This window comes from Salvelinus namaycush, chromosome 23, assembly GCF_016432855.1.
Source record: "Salvelinus namaycush isolate Seneca chromosome 23, SaNama_1.0, whole genome shotgun sequence".
NCBI lineage: Eukaryota > Metazoa > Chordata > Actinopteri > Salmoniformes > Salmonidae > Salvelinus > Salvelinus namaycush.
In genome coordinates, this window is record NC_052329.1 from 23,479,226 (window position 1) to 23,492,856 (window position 13,631).

The 13,631-nt window shown below is 42.8% G+C and overlaps 1 protein-coding gene across 1 annotated transcript in view; it reads left to right on the forward strand.

Annotated features, from left to right (window-relative positions):
• Positions 1-13,631, forward strand: part of LOC120018206 (nectin-3-like protein) — a 75,621-nt gene that overhangs the window by 51,185 nt on the left and 10,805 nt on the right. Inside the window, exons 3-6 of the mRNA XM_038961277.1 lie at positions 710-894; positions 7,203-7,317; positions 10,512-10,629; positions 10,875-11,026. Of these exons, the coding sequence (XP_038817205.1) occupies positions 710-894; positions 7,203-7,317; positions 10,512-10,629; positions 10,875-11,026 (570 nt within the window). The remainder of the gene's footprint in view (positions 1-709; positions 895-7,202; positions 7,318-10,511; positions 10,630-10,874; positions 11,027-13,631) is intronic.

A 13,631-nucleotide genomic window follows, 5' to 3' on the forward strand; every position in this document is an offset into this window, starting at 1 on the left:
TGAAACACAGACACACACAACAGCACGGAGTATTATGTCTGACATTGCTCTGTGTTAAACTGTTTTTCTAAGTCATTATGAACCGTATTAGCAAGCCAGTTTGAAAGTACAGCATTTACAACACAAAATCCATTGTTTTGGTTTAGTAGGAAGAGAATATAATTCAAACAGCTTCATGGAGATGCTCCAAAAGTCACTCTAATAGAAATGTCTTGGTCGATGCTGCACAGTAATATTCCTTTCACGAACACAGAAACATCTCTCACAGACGTCTCCATCTCCAGCACAATAACAATAAAAAGAGTTGAGTTCCCTCCAAAGTGCTCCTATAGTATCCGATGGCTTGGCTCATCAATTTTTAATAGATATCTGTGAAATGCAGGAAATCAGTATACTGTGTCTGGCAGGAGAGTGTATGAGTGTCCCGTGGCCACTTCCTGCTCTCTGTCCATATCCCCGTCCCTGTTTTATGATGCACATTATTTATTCATCATCATATACAAAATATCAATACTCATTTTGTAATCTATTCTGTTTTGTCATCTCTCCGCGAGCCCCTTTTCCTCTCTCTCCCACTCCATCTCTCTCTCTCTCTTTCTCTCTCTCTCAATGTTTTTTGTCTGTATGTACAGTATATTTTCTATGCCGCTAAATGAATTGCCTCATTGGGAACATTATAGTTTTTTAATCTTATCTCTCTCTCCCCTAGTGGAGCCCAAGGTCTACGTCTCCGCCGGCTCTACGGCCCTGGTGGATGGTGGTAATGAATCGGTGGCGGCCACCTGCATAGCAGAGCGCGGCCGACCTGCAGCCGAGGTGTCCTGGGAGACTGAGCTGTTTGGCCGCTCTGAGGTCCAGACGCAGGACGAGCCCAACGGCACCTCCACCACGCAGGTACAAACAGAACAGAGCTACTGCTTTGACATTACACCACAGTACCGTGTTTCAAACGGCAACTTATTCCCTACATAGTGCACTACTTTTGACTAAGGTCAGTTTTGGTCAGTTTTGCCCTTGGGCCCTGGTCAAAAGTAGTGCAAAATATAAAGGGAATAGGGTGCCATTTGGGACACAGCCATGGTCTCACACACAATCAACCTCCTCATGGGGTGTATATACAGTATATGTACAGTACCAGTCAAAGGTTTGGACACACCTACTCATTCCAGAGTTTGTTCTACATTGTAGAATAATAGTGAAGACATCATAACTATGAAATAACACTTATGGAATCATGTAGTAACCAAAAAAGTGTTAAGATTCTTCAAAGTAGCGACCCTTTGCCTTGATGACAGCTTTGCACGCTCTTGGCACTCTCTCAACCAGATTCACAAGGTAGTCATCTGGAATGCATTTCAATTAACAGGTGTGCCTTGTGAAAAGTTAATTTGTGGAATTTCTTTCCTTCTTAATGCGTTTGAGCCAATCAGTTGTGTTGTGACTAGGGCTGTGGCGGTCGCGAAATTCTCAGTCGGTGATTGTCAAGCAAATAACTGTCGGCCTCACGGTAATTGAGCGTTAATTAACATAAACACATTTAGCTTCTCCTGGCTTCCACGCCTGCAAGCCATTTTAAAAAGTCTAATAAATCCATGTAGTATAGCCTACACCTTCACAATAAATCCATTATTTATTTTAGATAGGCCTAAAGAAGCATGATATGAAGAAAATGTAGTCTATTTCAGAAGAAAAGAATAGCATACTCTGAGTTGTCCTTATGTTAGGTCCTGATGTGGCTATGCCAAATGGCTGTGGGCTACACTAGTTCATTTAGCAGACAAGATTTGCTTATAATTCCGTGGCATTATTATATAGTATGAAGAATACAATTGATAGAAATATTTTTTCCAAGTGATTTGAGGGAGTGTGCAGGTGCGGCTATTCTGTGTTGAGCAGTTAACAAAGACATAGGTACTCCTATATGCTTAATTTAGAGTTATTCATGTAACTTTAGTTATTCTACAAAGTTTGGCCTATATGTGTAGATTTTTTATACATTGTAAAGCTGCACGATGAGACAAATGGTGATTTGAAAAACGTTGCTTGAAAGGCATGAGCTCAACTTTGTTTTTTTGTGCAGGCTGTACACACTCCAATAGTCTCTAATTCATCATTTGACAACCACTTGATAATGCCTCGAATTTCACAGCGGCATCCCCTTTGTGGCCGTAATGCACCCTAAAAAAATTAAAGCCTTTTGCAGCCCGGAGTGCTGCGTTGTGCCCTTCTCCCTGAGTGTGCTGCGCAATCCGAAGCATCTATCACTCACACAGCTCTCCGGCACGTGATCGGGTCTTTCTCACAGGCTACAAGTGAAGACAGACACATCAGGGACGCAACTGCGTGCTTCCTTATCCAATTCCGAGGTGCAAATTGAAGATATTGGAAGAAGTGTCGACAAGATGAGTAGGCCTAACGAACAGCTAAAGCACTAGCCTATTTCAGTCTACTCTCCCCCATAATACAAAAGTCGACCTATTCTATTCTGTGCGAGAAATAAATAATCCATACATAGTCTGGGACAGTGGGATGCGATAGATCCCAAATGAATACAACCACTAGCATCCCCAAAACTTTTTTATGCAGTGTGGCTGATGCAACAGATCAGAATATTTAGCTTAAAATGTTGATAAACTATTAGGCTATTTCTTCACATTATAAGCGCAGCAGTGCGCACATTATAGAAGGCTATAAGCGCAAATGTTTCATTAGCGGAAAACACCATTATCAAAAGTGACCGCAAATGCATTTATGCATTATGCAATCTTTATTGTGAAAATGATCTTCCCCAAACTTGAAACTCACACGCTGGCTATATATGCCAGTTGTAAAGCGGATTAATGTGCTTAACTTTAAGAAGTTATTTGGACACTTTAGTTGTGATACAAACCTTATTAAAACATATAGGCCTATGGGCTAGGCTACATGAGGTGTGCGACTATCATTCGAACAAGTCGCAAAAAAAGGCATTGTTTCTTATGCTGGGCATCATTCACAAGTGATAATATATAATTCACAAGTGATAGGCTAATATTAATATCAGACTATTCTTGATTTATTCTTGTCTTTACATATACTAAATAATATATGTGTGACATTTGTTTTGATTTAGAATGGACCATTATCATGCACCTGTACCAAAACGGGCACCCGGGAAAAAATAAATGTCATCTATGCACTTAAATAGCGAATGGAGGACGCTTTTCCCCTTGGTTTATTTTCATGCCAGCCTGGTAGGCTATACTCCTGTTGTAAATATAAGCAATGTGCTTAATATTAGGAGAGTTGAGAAGTAAATATAGTAGGCCTAGCCTATAGAAAGCTGAGGGAATCCTCCTCTTTTTAATAGCGGCCATCTCCCGCAATTGCATAGCCTAAAGAAATGTTAAGCAACATGAGTTCATGGGCTCTCATGAAGGGTTTGATTAGATTTTAAAAAGATTTGATGTCAGAGTAATTAGAGGGACAAAAGAGTGCTGAGTACCAGGCAGTTAGTAAGTTTGGTAGACTACTAATGACCAGCAGCAGCAGCATCAGAGCTTGGAGAAGCCTAATTACCATGACTAAATGGTCATGTGGAATTTGACTGCCTTCATGAATTGTGACTGCCGGTGTGGCGGTAATACGGTCACCGCAGCAGCCCTAGTTGTGACAAGGTAGGGGGTGGTATACAGAAGATAGCCCTATTTGGTAAAAGACCAAGTCCATATTATGGCAAGAACAGCTCAAATAAGCAAAGCAAAACGACAGTCTATCATTACTTTAACATTGTATAGTCTTAACATTCTGTATACTCCCCTACACCAAAAATAAAGCAGCTTAATTGAATTTTAAACCCCAATCTATTTTGCATGAAGAAACAACCTGTCATTCATCACAAACTTTGTGAATATCTGGGTTTTCCCTCTTCACAATGCAGAAAGATTGCATTTAATCAGTGGACACCACTCGTTTTTATTACAACACACCTGTCATAATTGTTTTCTTTTCCTTTATTGCTAAAGGTACTGCGTAGGTGTAAACATACATTTTTAGCAATAGATAGCACTTGTATAGCCTAAGAAAGTAGCAGAAAGTAGTTTTGAATGCATTTTATTGAAGGGAAATAATAACAGTCTTGAACTTTTTTGGCAACATAGTGATATATTCTTATATACTGTACAATGAGGAATTCAACTACAAAATACTAGTCTTCTCCCATTTTTTTAACCATTGCCCCTATCCACAAGGTGTATAAACAACAACAATAAATAAGAATAAAATAAGATAATAGATACAAAACAAAAACGTGAAGAACATAAATCAATAAACTCTAATTAGCACATGTAGGACAGTATGCAAGTGTGTGTGCATGGACTTTGCAGATGTATTTCTCACATGTGCAGGACATAGTATTTGTTTTACAGTCCTTCTTTGGGGGGGAATAATTGGCATCTCCTCCTCTTGCCTGCACCAGCTGCAGCCTCAGGTGGATCAGGACAAGAGTCAGCCCCCTGAACAGCTTTCACAAACGCTGCAGAGGCTGCTGTGCGGGGGAGGCGCTCCCTTCTTTGAATGTGTGGGGTTACAAGTGTCTTTCCCAGCTGCTCCAGGAACACCCTCCTCTTGTTCCGCTTATCAGGCATCCAGGTAGGGTTGATCTTGTTCAATATCATGAAGGCATTTACACATCAATGATGTTATGGAAGATGACCAGGGGCCAGCGGGCAGTCATCCTCCTGCAGCTGTAAGTTCCAATCACCTTGTCCAGGTTGTCCACGCCTCCTTTGTTGTGGTTGTAGTCCAGGATGATGGCTGGCTTCCTGTCCTCGCGATCACTGATCTCAGCCGTTTTGTGCAGTGTGCTCAGGAGGACCACATTATTGTTCCTCTTTGGGAGGTAAGAAACTAGAGTGGTGGTGAGGGTAAAGGCAAACTTTGATGAGAAGGCCTCTCTCCCCCTTGTTGCGAGGAGTGCAAGGGGGAGAGAGGCTTGTTCTTTCTAACTGCGCCAACCATGGTGATCTTCCTCTTCAGGAGCTGCTGGCTGAGCTCATCAGAGGTGAAGAAATTGTTACACGTGACATTGTGCCCCCTCAGTTCATCTGTCACATCAAGCACAACCCGCATCCCCTGGTTCTTCTCCGGGCCTCCACTGGTCAGCTTCCCTGTGTAGACTTGCATCTTCTAAGGGTAGCTGGATTGTGCATCACAGGCCACCCATATCTTGATGCCATACTTTGCTGGCTTTCTGGGCATATACTGCCGGAAAGGACAGCGACCTTTTGACAAAAGAGATTACTATCAGTAATTAGTATCAGTGTCACAGAAAACAATCACATAAATACATGATATTACAGCAATACATAATACAATTAACAGTGAAAATCACTTACATAGCAGATTTGAAAAAATGTTTTACCTCTGAATGCCTTGCAGGTCTTTACTCACGGGTATCAAATCGTAGCATTCTTGAGAAAGTGTGGTAGACTTTCAGTGGCATCGTGGAATGGAAAATTGCCCTTCCACTCTCTGCATCCCAGAGACTACATGTAGCCTTGTGACCTATACACACCCGCCAAGATTAGGAGCCCTATGTAGGCACGCAGGTCAATCTCATCCATCCTTTTCCAGTTGTCTCCAGGATGATTTTTTTGATGGCTGGTGTGATGAACATGTAGAATGTTGAGGCGATGTCCTGGGCAACTGCATGTCAAGTGGGCCCTGGGGTCATTCTTATGACATGTTGTGCCGCCATCCTGCCCTGGTTGTCATATGGTGACAAGGACCATGTTATTTTGCTGCTCTTTGACAAAAATGTCTCTCTTTCCGCTTGGGGGATTTTTCTTCATCTGAAGATGATGCATCGTGCTCTGGGTTGTATTCTTCCCCATCTTCTTCTTTAGATACCTCCTCCTCTTCTAAATCATTGTTCTCTTGTTCCACCTGGACAAAAAAAATGAACACTAGGAAACATCATCAAATTTCAAGTTGAAAAATTATAATTTAAGGAGTTTTCTCTTAAGACCCTTAAGACAACACAAGGGTTAAGACATGAAGGTCAGTCAATGCGGAAAATTTCAAGAACTTTAAAAGTTTCTTCAAGTGCAGTCGCAAAAACCATCAAGCTCTATGATGAAATTGGCTCTCATGAGGACCGCCACAGGAAAGGAAGATCCAGAGTTACCTCTGCTGCAGAGGATAAGTTCATGAGTTACCAGCCTTAGAAATTGCAGCCAAAATAAATGCTTCACAGAGTTCAAGTAAAATACACATCTCAACATCAACTGTTCAGAGGAGACTGCATAAATCAGGCTTTCATGGTCGAATTGCTACAAAGAAACCACTAATAAAGGACACCAACACGAAGAGGAGACTTGCTTGGGCCAAGAAACACAAGCAATGGACATTAGACCGGTGGAAATCTGTCCAATGGTCTGAAGACGCAGAGTAGGTGAACGGATGATCTCCCCTTGTGTGATTCCCACCATGAGACATGGAGGAGGAGGTGTGATGGTGTGGGGGGGGGGGGGGGTGCTTCCCTGGTGACACTGTCAATGATTTATTTAGAATTCAAGGCACACTTAACCAGCAGGCCTACCACAGCACTCTGCATCAACATGCCATCCCATCTGGTTTGCGCTTAGTGGGACTATCATTTGTTTTTCAACAGGACAATGACCCAAAACACACCTCCAGGCTGTGTAAGGGCTATTTGACCAAGAAGGACAGTGATGCAGTGCTGCATCAGATGACCTGGCCTTCACAATCACCCGACCTCAACCCAATTAAGATGGTTTGGGATGAGTTGGACCACATAGTGAAGGAAAAGCAGCCAAGAAGTGCTCAGCATATGTGGGAACTCCTTCAAGACTGTTGGGAAAGCATTCCAGGTAAAGCTGGTTGAGAGAATACCAAGAGTGTGCAAAACTGTCATCAAGGCAAAGGGTGGCTACTTTGTAGAATCTAAAATATATGTTGATTTGTTTAACACTTTTTTGGTTACTACATGATTCCATATGTGTTATTTCATAGTTTTGACGTCTTCACTATTATTCTACAATGTAGAAAATAAAGAAAAACCCTTGAATGAGTAAGTGTGTCCAAACTTTTGACTGGTACTGTATATAGATCATGAAGCAGGCATGCAAAGCTCACACAAACACTCTTTAAACATGCTTAAATATTTACACGTCTAACAACATGTCGCCTCCACCACCCAGGTGCGCTACGTGTTGGAGCCACGGAGACACTCCCAGGGCCACACGCTCACCTGCGTGGTGCGCCACCCAGCCCTGCAGACTGAGTTCAGGATACCCTACGTGCTCAATGTGCAGTGTGAGTGTTTTACATTTCTTTTATTTAACCTTTATTTATTTATTTATTGCCTAGTTGGCAAGTCAGTTGAGAACAAATTTGTATTTACAATGACGGTGTTTGGGGGGACCAGGCGGATAGGACAGCAGAGCAGTAGGGTCATTGAAATGGAACAATTAGATCACCTTTTACGTGATTAGTACAGTGCATTCGGAAGGTATTCAGACCCCTTGACTTTTTCCACATTTTGTTATTCTAAAATTGATTAAATAAAAAATGTCCCTCATCAATCTACACACAATACCCCATAATGACAAAGCGAAAACATGTTTTTAGAAATTTTAGCAAATGTATTAAAAATAAAAAACAGAACTACCTTATTTACATAAGTATTATCAGACCCTTTGCAATGACACTCGAAAGTGAGCTCAGGTGCATCTTGTTTCCATTGATCATCCTTGAGATGTTTCTACAACTTAATTGGAGTTCACCTGTGGTAAGTTTAATTGACTGGACATGATTTGGAAAGGCACACACCTGTCTATATAAGGTCCCACAGTTCATAGTGGATGTCAGAGCAAAAACCAAGCCATGAGGTGGAAGGAATTGTCTGTAGAGCTCCGAGACAAGATTGTGTCAAGGCACAGATCTGGGGTAGGATACCAAAACATTTCTGCAGCGTTGAAGGTCCCGAAGAAGACAGTGGCCTCCATCATTCTTAAATGGATAAAGTTTGGAACCACCAAGACTCTTTTTAAAGCTGGCTGCCCGGCCAAACTGAGCAATCGGGGGAGAAGGGCCTTGGTCAGGGATGTGACCAAGAACCCGATGGTCACTCTGACAGATCTCCAGAGTTCCTCTGTGGAGATGGGAGAACCTTCCAGAAGGACAACCATCTCTGCAGCACTCCACCAATCAGGCCTTTATGGTAGAGTGGCCAGACGAAAGCCACTGCTCAGTAAAAGGCACATGACAGCCAGGTTGGAGTTTGCCAAAAGTCGCCTAAAGGACTCAGACCATGAGAAACATTCTCTGATTCTCTGGTCTGTTGAAACCAGGATTGAACTCTTTGGCCTGAATACCAAGCGTCATGTCTGGAGGAAACCTGGCACCATCCCTAATGTGAAGGATGGTGGTGGCAGCATCATGCTGTAGGGATATTTTTCAGCGGCAGGGACTGGGAGATTGGCCAGGATCGAGGAAAAGATGAACAAAGTAAAGTACAGAGAGATCTTTGATGAAAACCTGCTCCAGGACCTCAGACTGTGGTGAACGTTCACCTTCCAACAGGACAACAAACCTAAGCACACAGCCAAGACAATGCAGAAGTGGCTTCGGGAAAAGCCTCTGAATGTCCTTGAGTGGCCCAGCCAGAGACCAGACTTGAACCCGATCTAACATCTCTGGAGAGACCTGAAAATAGCTGTGCAGCGACACTCCCCATCCAACCTGACAAAGCTTGAGAGGATCTGCAGAGAAGAATGGGAGAAACTCCCCAAATACAGGTGTGCCAAGCTTGTAGCATCATACCCAAGAAGACTCGAGTCTGTAATCGCCGCAAAAGGTGCTTAAGTAAATGTGTTATTTCATTAAAAAAATTAAATACAGTTGCAAAAATGTCTGATCGTGTTTTTCCCTTGTCATTATGGGGTATTGTGTGTAGATGAGGGGGGAAAAACAATTTAATCAATTTTAGAATAAGGCTGTAACGTATCAAAATGTGGAAAAAGTCAAGGGGTCTGAATTCTTTCTGAATGCACTGTATATAGAGCTGTGTGCCACTATGACAAGGAGAGGGGTAGCTCGCTATCTTTGTGTTCTGTTTGAGAGGGGTTGCTGTGCTGATAGGTGGGCTTTATGGTAGATGATTTGTCTTGTCTCAGAGACAGCTGCTGCTCATGTTTCAGCATGCGCTCTCTGACTACATAAAGATTTAGACAACTGCCACATGTATTAGTGAAGGGCTGCTGTCTGTATCTGATCTATAACCTGTCATGTCAATAGCCTGTTTTACAGTGCAGTATGCTCAGAGACCGGACCGACTCCCCATCTTCCCTCGTTTCCTCATAAAAGGGCCATTAAAGAGTCATCTTAATTTTATAATCATTGATGCATGCTTCCTTGGCAACCTGAACTGATGAATAGTGTATAGTATCTGTTTGGACTATGTGAGTGCAGGTTAATGAAGGCGTTTTATGAAATATTGATCAAGCAGCAGCAGCAGCAGCAGCAGCAGCAGGGGCAAGAGAGGTGGGTGCAGAAGGGTGGAGATGCAGAAAGGCGAGGTTAATACAGGAAGAGAAAGGCTTTGGAACTCAATAAATCATGTCAAATGCAGAGGCGGTGGATTTTAAGTGCCAAAGAAGCACAATTTCTCCACAAACAAAGTGCAAAGGTCAACAGGACGCATTCATAACGTCTTGTTCCCTGTGGCTTTGTACTGTAATACGTTCTGCCTGCTCACTCTTCAAAAGTCAAAGGGGGAAATTGGATACCAGAGTCATTGTTTACTACATGTATTACAGTACAGTCAGTGGCATCTGTCCTACCTCTACCTCTGGAACCTCTGGTTCTTTCTCTCTGTTCTGTTTGTTGCTGGTGGTGACTCTGGTATCTCCTCATTTTGACCTGTCTGATGTAGCCTCTCTCTCTCTCTCTCTCTCTCTCTCTCTCTCTCTCTCTCTCTCTCTCTCTCTCTCTCTCTCTCTCTCTCTCTCTCTCTCTCTCTCTCTCTCTCTCTCTCTCTCTCTCTCTCTCTCTCTCTCTCTCTCTCTCTCTCTCTCTCTCTCTCTCTCTCTCTCTCTCTCTCTCTCTCTCTCTCTCTCTCTCTCTCTCTCTCTCTCATCCAACAAAACCCCTGTGCTGTAGAATCCTTTTCCTCTGCTTTTTCATTTTGATTATCAGTTGTTTTGTTCTTATATTGCTTGCTTTTTCCCCCTGGGGCGAAAGCTAATTTGTCATCGCTGTGCTACAAGGGAGCACATTGGCTATTGTGTACAATGCACACTAGAGCATTTAAAAAAAAGTTTTTTATGAATCTCTTGTTTTGTAATGAACAAATATTCTTGGTCAGTTGTGTTATTAAAGGATCCTGATCATAGTGTATCTTATACAATAGGCCTACATGGTATGTACCCTAGTCTACTTTATTACAAAGTAGCTAAGTAACAAATAATAATTATAATAATTATAATAGGATTGTGCTTCTTTTCCAGTTGCTCCTGAGGTGACGGTGGTGGGATATGACCAGAACTGGTTTGTTGGTCAGGACAATGTGAAGCTGGACTGTGGAGCCAAAGCCAACCCACCTGCCCACCACTTCTCCTGGACCAGGTCAGGGTCCTCTAGCTAGCAGCTTACCCACCCACTACACCCCACAACATGCCATACACTGGCCGTGTCACAAATAGCACCCCATTCCCTATGTAGTTTGCTACTTTTGACCAGGGCACATAGTAGGGCACTATAATGAGAATAGGGTGCCATTTCGGACGTACCACTACTGTGATCATTGCTGGCTAGTAATATCCAGCAATGTTTGTATCCCTGTGTTTATATATGATCTCCTTTCTTAACAGGTTGGATGGGCCGATGCCTGACGGTGTGGATATAGTGAACAACACTTTTACTTTCACTCGTCCTCTGGAGAGAAATGACTCTGGACTGTACAGGTGTGAGGTGTCCAATGACATCGGTCCACGCGGTCAGGACGTTCATGTTTGGATACAAGGTGAGAAAGTATGGCCTTGGTTAAACCCTTCAGGCCCACCATGAGATTAAACAGGGCCTGTCTCCATTTGCACACATTTCAGACACCAGAGGAGAAAAGAGCAACACCAAACGTTAAAATTGTTGTGGTTTTGGCAACATTAGATATCTGTGATATCATTAGAGAGTGACTGTTTCACCCTTTGTTTTTAGGAACACAGTATGCACTAATATGCAACAATATGCCTACTTGTCAATGGGAGCACAGTGTGCAGCAATTTGCCCTTTTTTGTTTCTCTTGTTTGTTGTCCAAGGTAATTTTTCAGGGTTGGACACGATGAATAACACACAGATACAGTAACAGACGCTAGTATGTTCCCACCCCGTAAAAGGGCATGTGTGCTCCATGCTCTGCTGTAAGAGCTGGATGTTGTTTCCGTTCCACTCATCAAGAGATGACTAATGATATTTACTTTAATTGAATACACATTAATTAATGACTGACTCGCAAAACAGACAGCGGACCCCCCCCCAAAGCTCTATAAACATTGTTTTTCTAAATTTGGCCTCACTTGGCTACAGTACCAGGCTGTTCTGATGCAAGCGAGCACTGCTTGTAGAACACACAGCCAGCAGTTTCCCCATCCCCGCTCCCTCCTCTCCTCTCTCTCCCTCCTCTCGTCTCCCTCCTCCACCTCTCAGCACATATGAAAGCTGCAGGCTAAAGTTAAATGTAGACTTGGTTTCCTCTATCGTAATCGCTCTTCTTTCACCCCAGCTGCCAAACTAACCCTGATTCAGATGACCATCCTACCCATGCTAGATTACGGAGACTAATAATTTAATAATTGGCAGGTAAGGGTGCTCTCGAGCGGCGAGATGTTCTTCACCATTTGGCCATCAGATTTGCCACCAATGATCCTTATAGGACACATCACTGCACTCTATACTCCTTTGTAAACTGGTCATCTCTGTATACCTGTCGCAAGACCCACTGGTTGATGCTTATTTATAAAACCCTCTTAGGCCTCACTTCCCCCTATCTGAGATATCTACTGCAACCCACATCCTCCACATATAACACCTGTTCTGCCAGTCACATTCTGTTATAGATCCCCAAAGCACACACATCCATGGGTCGCTCCTCTTTTCAGTTCGCTGCAGCTAGCGACTGGAACGAGCTGCAACAAACGCTCAAACTGTAGGGCCCTATGATTTCCGCGATAAGGAAAATGCGGACGGAATCACGGAATTTGGTAATAAAAATGGAATCAACTGTAAAACTTGGAATATTGCAGAATTTACATAGTTTGGCTGATTATTGTAGTAACTTAAATTATTTCATAATTGTAAAATTACAGACGAGTAGGCGAGTAATAATTCCATTTTCGATTGGGGTGTTTGGGGGGGGGGGGGGGGGGGTTGGTCGATCGTGCGTGGGAACCTTACGTCACCTCACAACTTGGCTGTCACTTTGAGAAACATGTCGAAGAGGCGCCAATTCGTCAACAAAACAAAAAAAATCGACCCTGACCCCTATATTCAGAGCAGAGCAAAACCCAATGGACTATTATGAGTCAGGCGATAAGCTGTTTTGCAAATTCTGTCAACATACTATTGATTGGACCCGTAAAAATACGTGTGACAACCACTTAAAGTCTGAAGCCCATGTGAAGAACAGGGAAAAGCACCGTGTTACACGGAACCCAAACAGGCTACGCGCGTGCGCCATCGTGCATACATTTATTTTGTCCCACCACACCAAAAGCGATCACGACATGCAGGTTAAAATATCAAAACAAACTCTGAACCAATTATATTAATTTGGGGACAGGTCGAAAAGCATTAAACATTTATGGCAATTTTAGCTAGCTAGCTTGCTGTTGCTAGCTAATTTGTCCTATTTAGCTAGCTTGCTGTTGCTAGCTAATTTGTCCTGGGATATAAACATTGAGTTGTTATTTTACCTGAAATGCACAAGGTCCTTTACTCCACCAATTAATCCACACATAAAACGATCAACCGAATCGTTTCTAGTCATCTCTCCTCCTTCCAGGCCTTTTCTTCTCTTGACTTTATACTGCGATTGGCAACTTTCGTAAATTAGGTGCATTACCGCCACTGACCTCATTTGTCTTTCAGTCACCCACGTGGGTATAACCAATGAGGAGATGGCACGTGGGTACCTGCTTCTATAAACCAATGAGGAGATGGGAGAGGCAGGACTTGCAGCGCGATCTGTGTCAGAAATAGAACTGACTTCTATTTTAGCTCTTGGCAACGCAGACGCTCGTTGGCGCACGCGAGCAGTGTGGGTGCAATAATTGAATAATATAGATTTCTACATTTATTTTGCAACTCTGTAACACTGTTGTTTTGAAAGAGCATATGAATTAAATAAGTAAAGTGTCTGGACAAATACCAAAGGCTCTGTAAAGGAGTGAGGCTCTGGTAGAAAGTCAAGAGAAAAGGGAGATTTAAGAGGGTCAGACCAGTGTGTGTGCGTGTATGTGTGTGTATGTGTGTGTGTGTGAGATTAGTTATTCCCCTTTCTCTGGGAAGTCATGTGAGAAGATGAAACGCACGAGCAGTGTGGGTGCAATAATTGAATAACAAAGATTTCTACA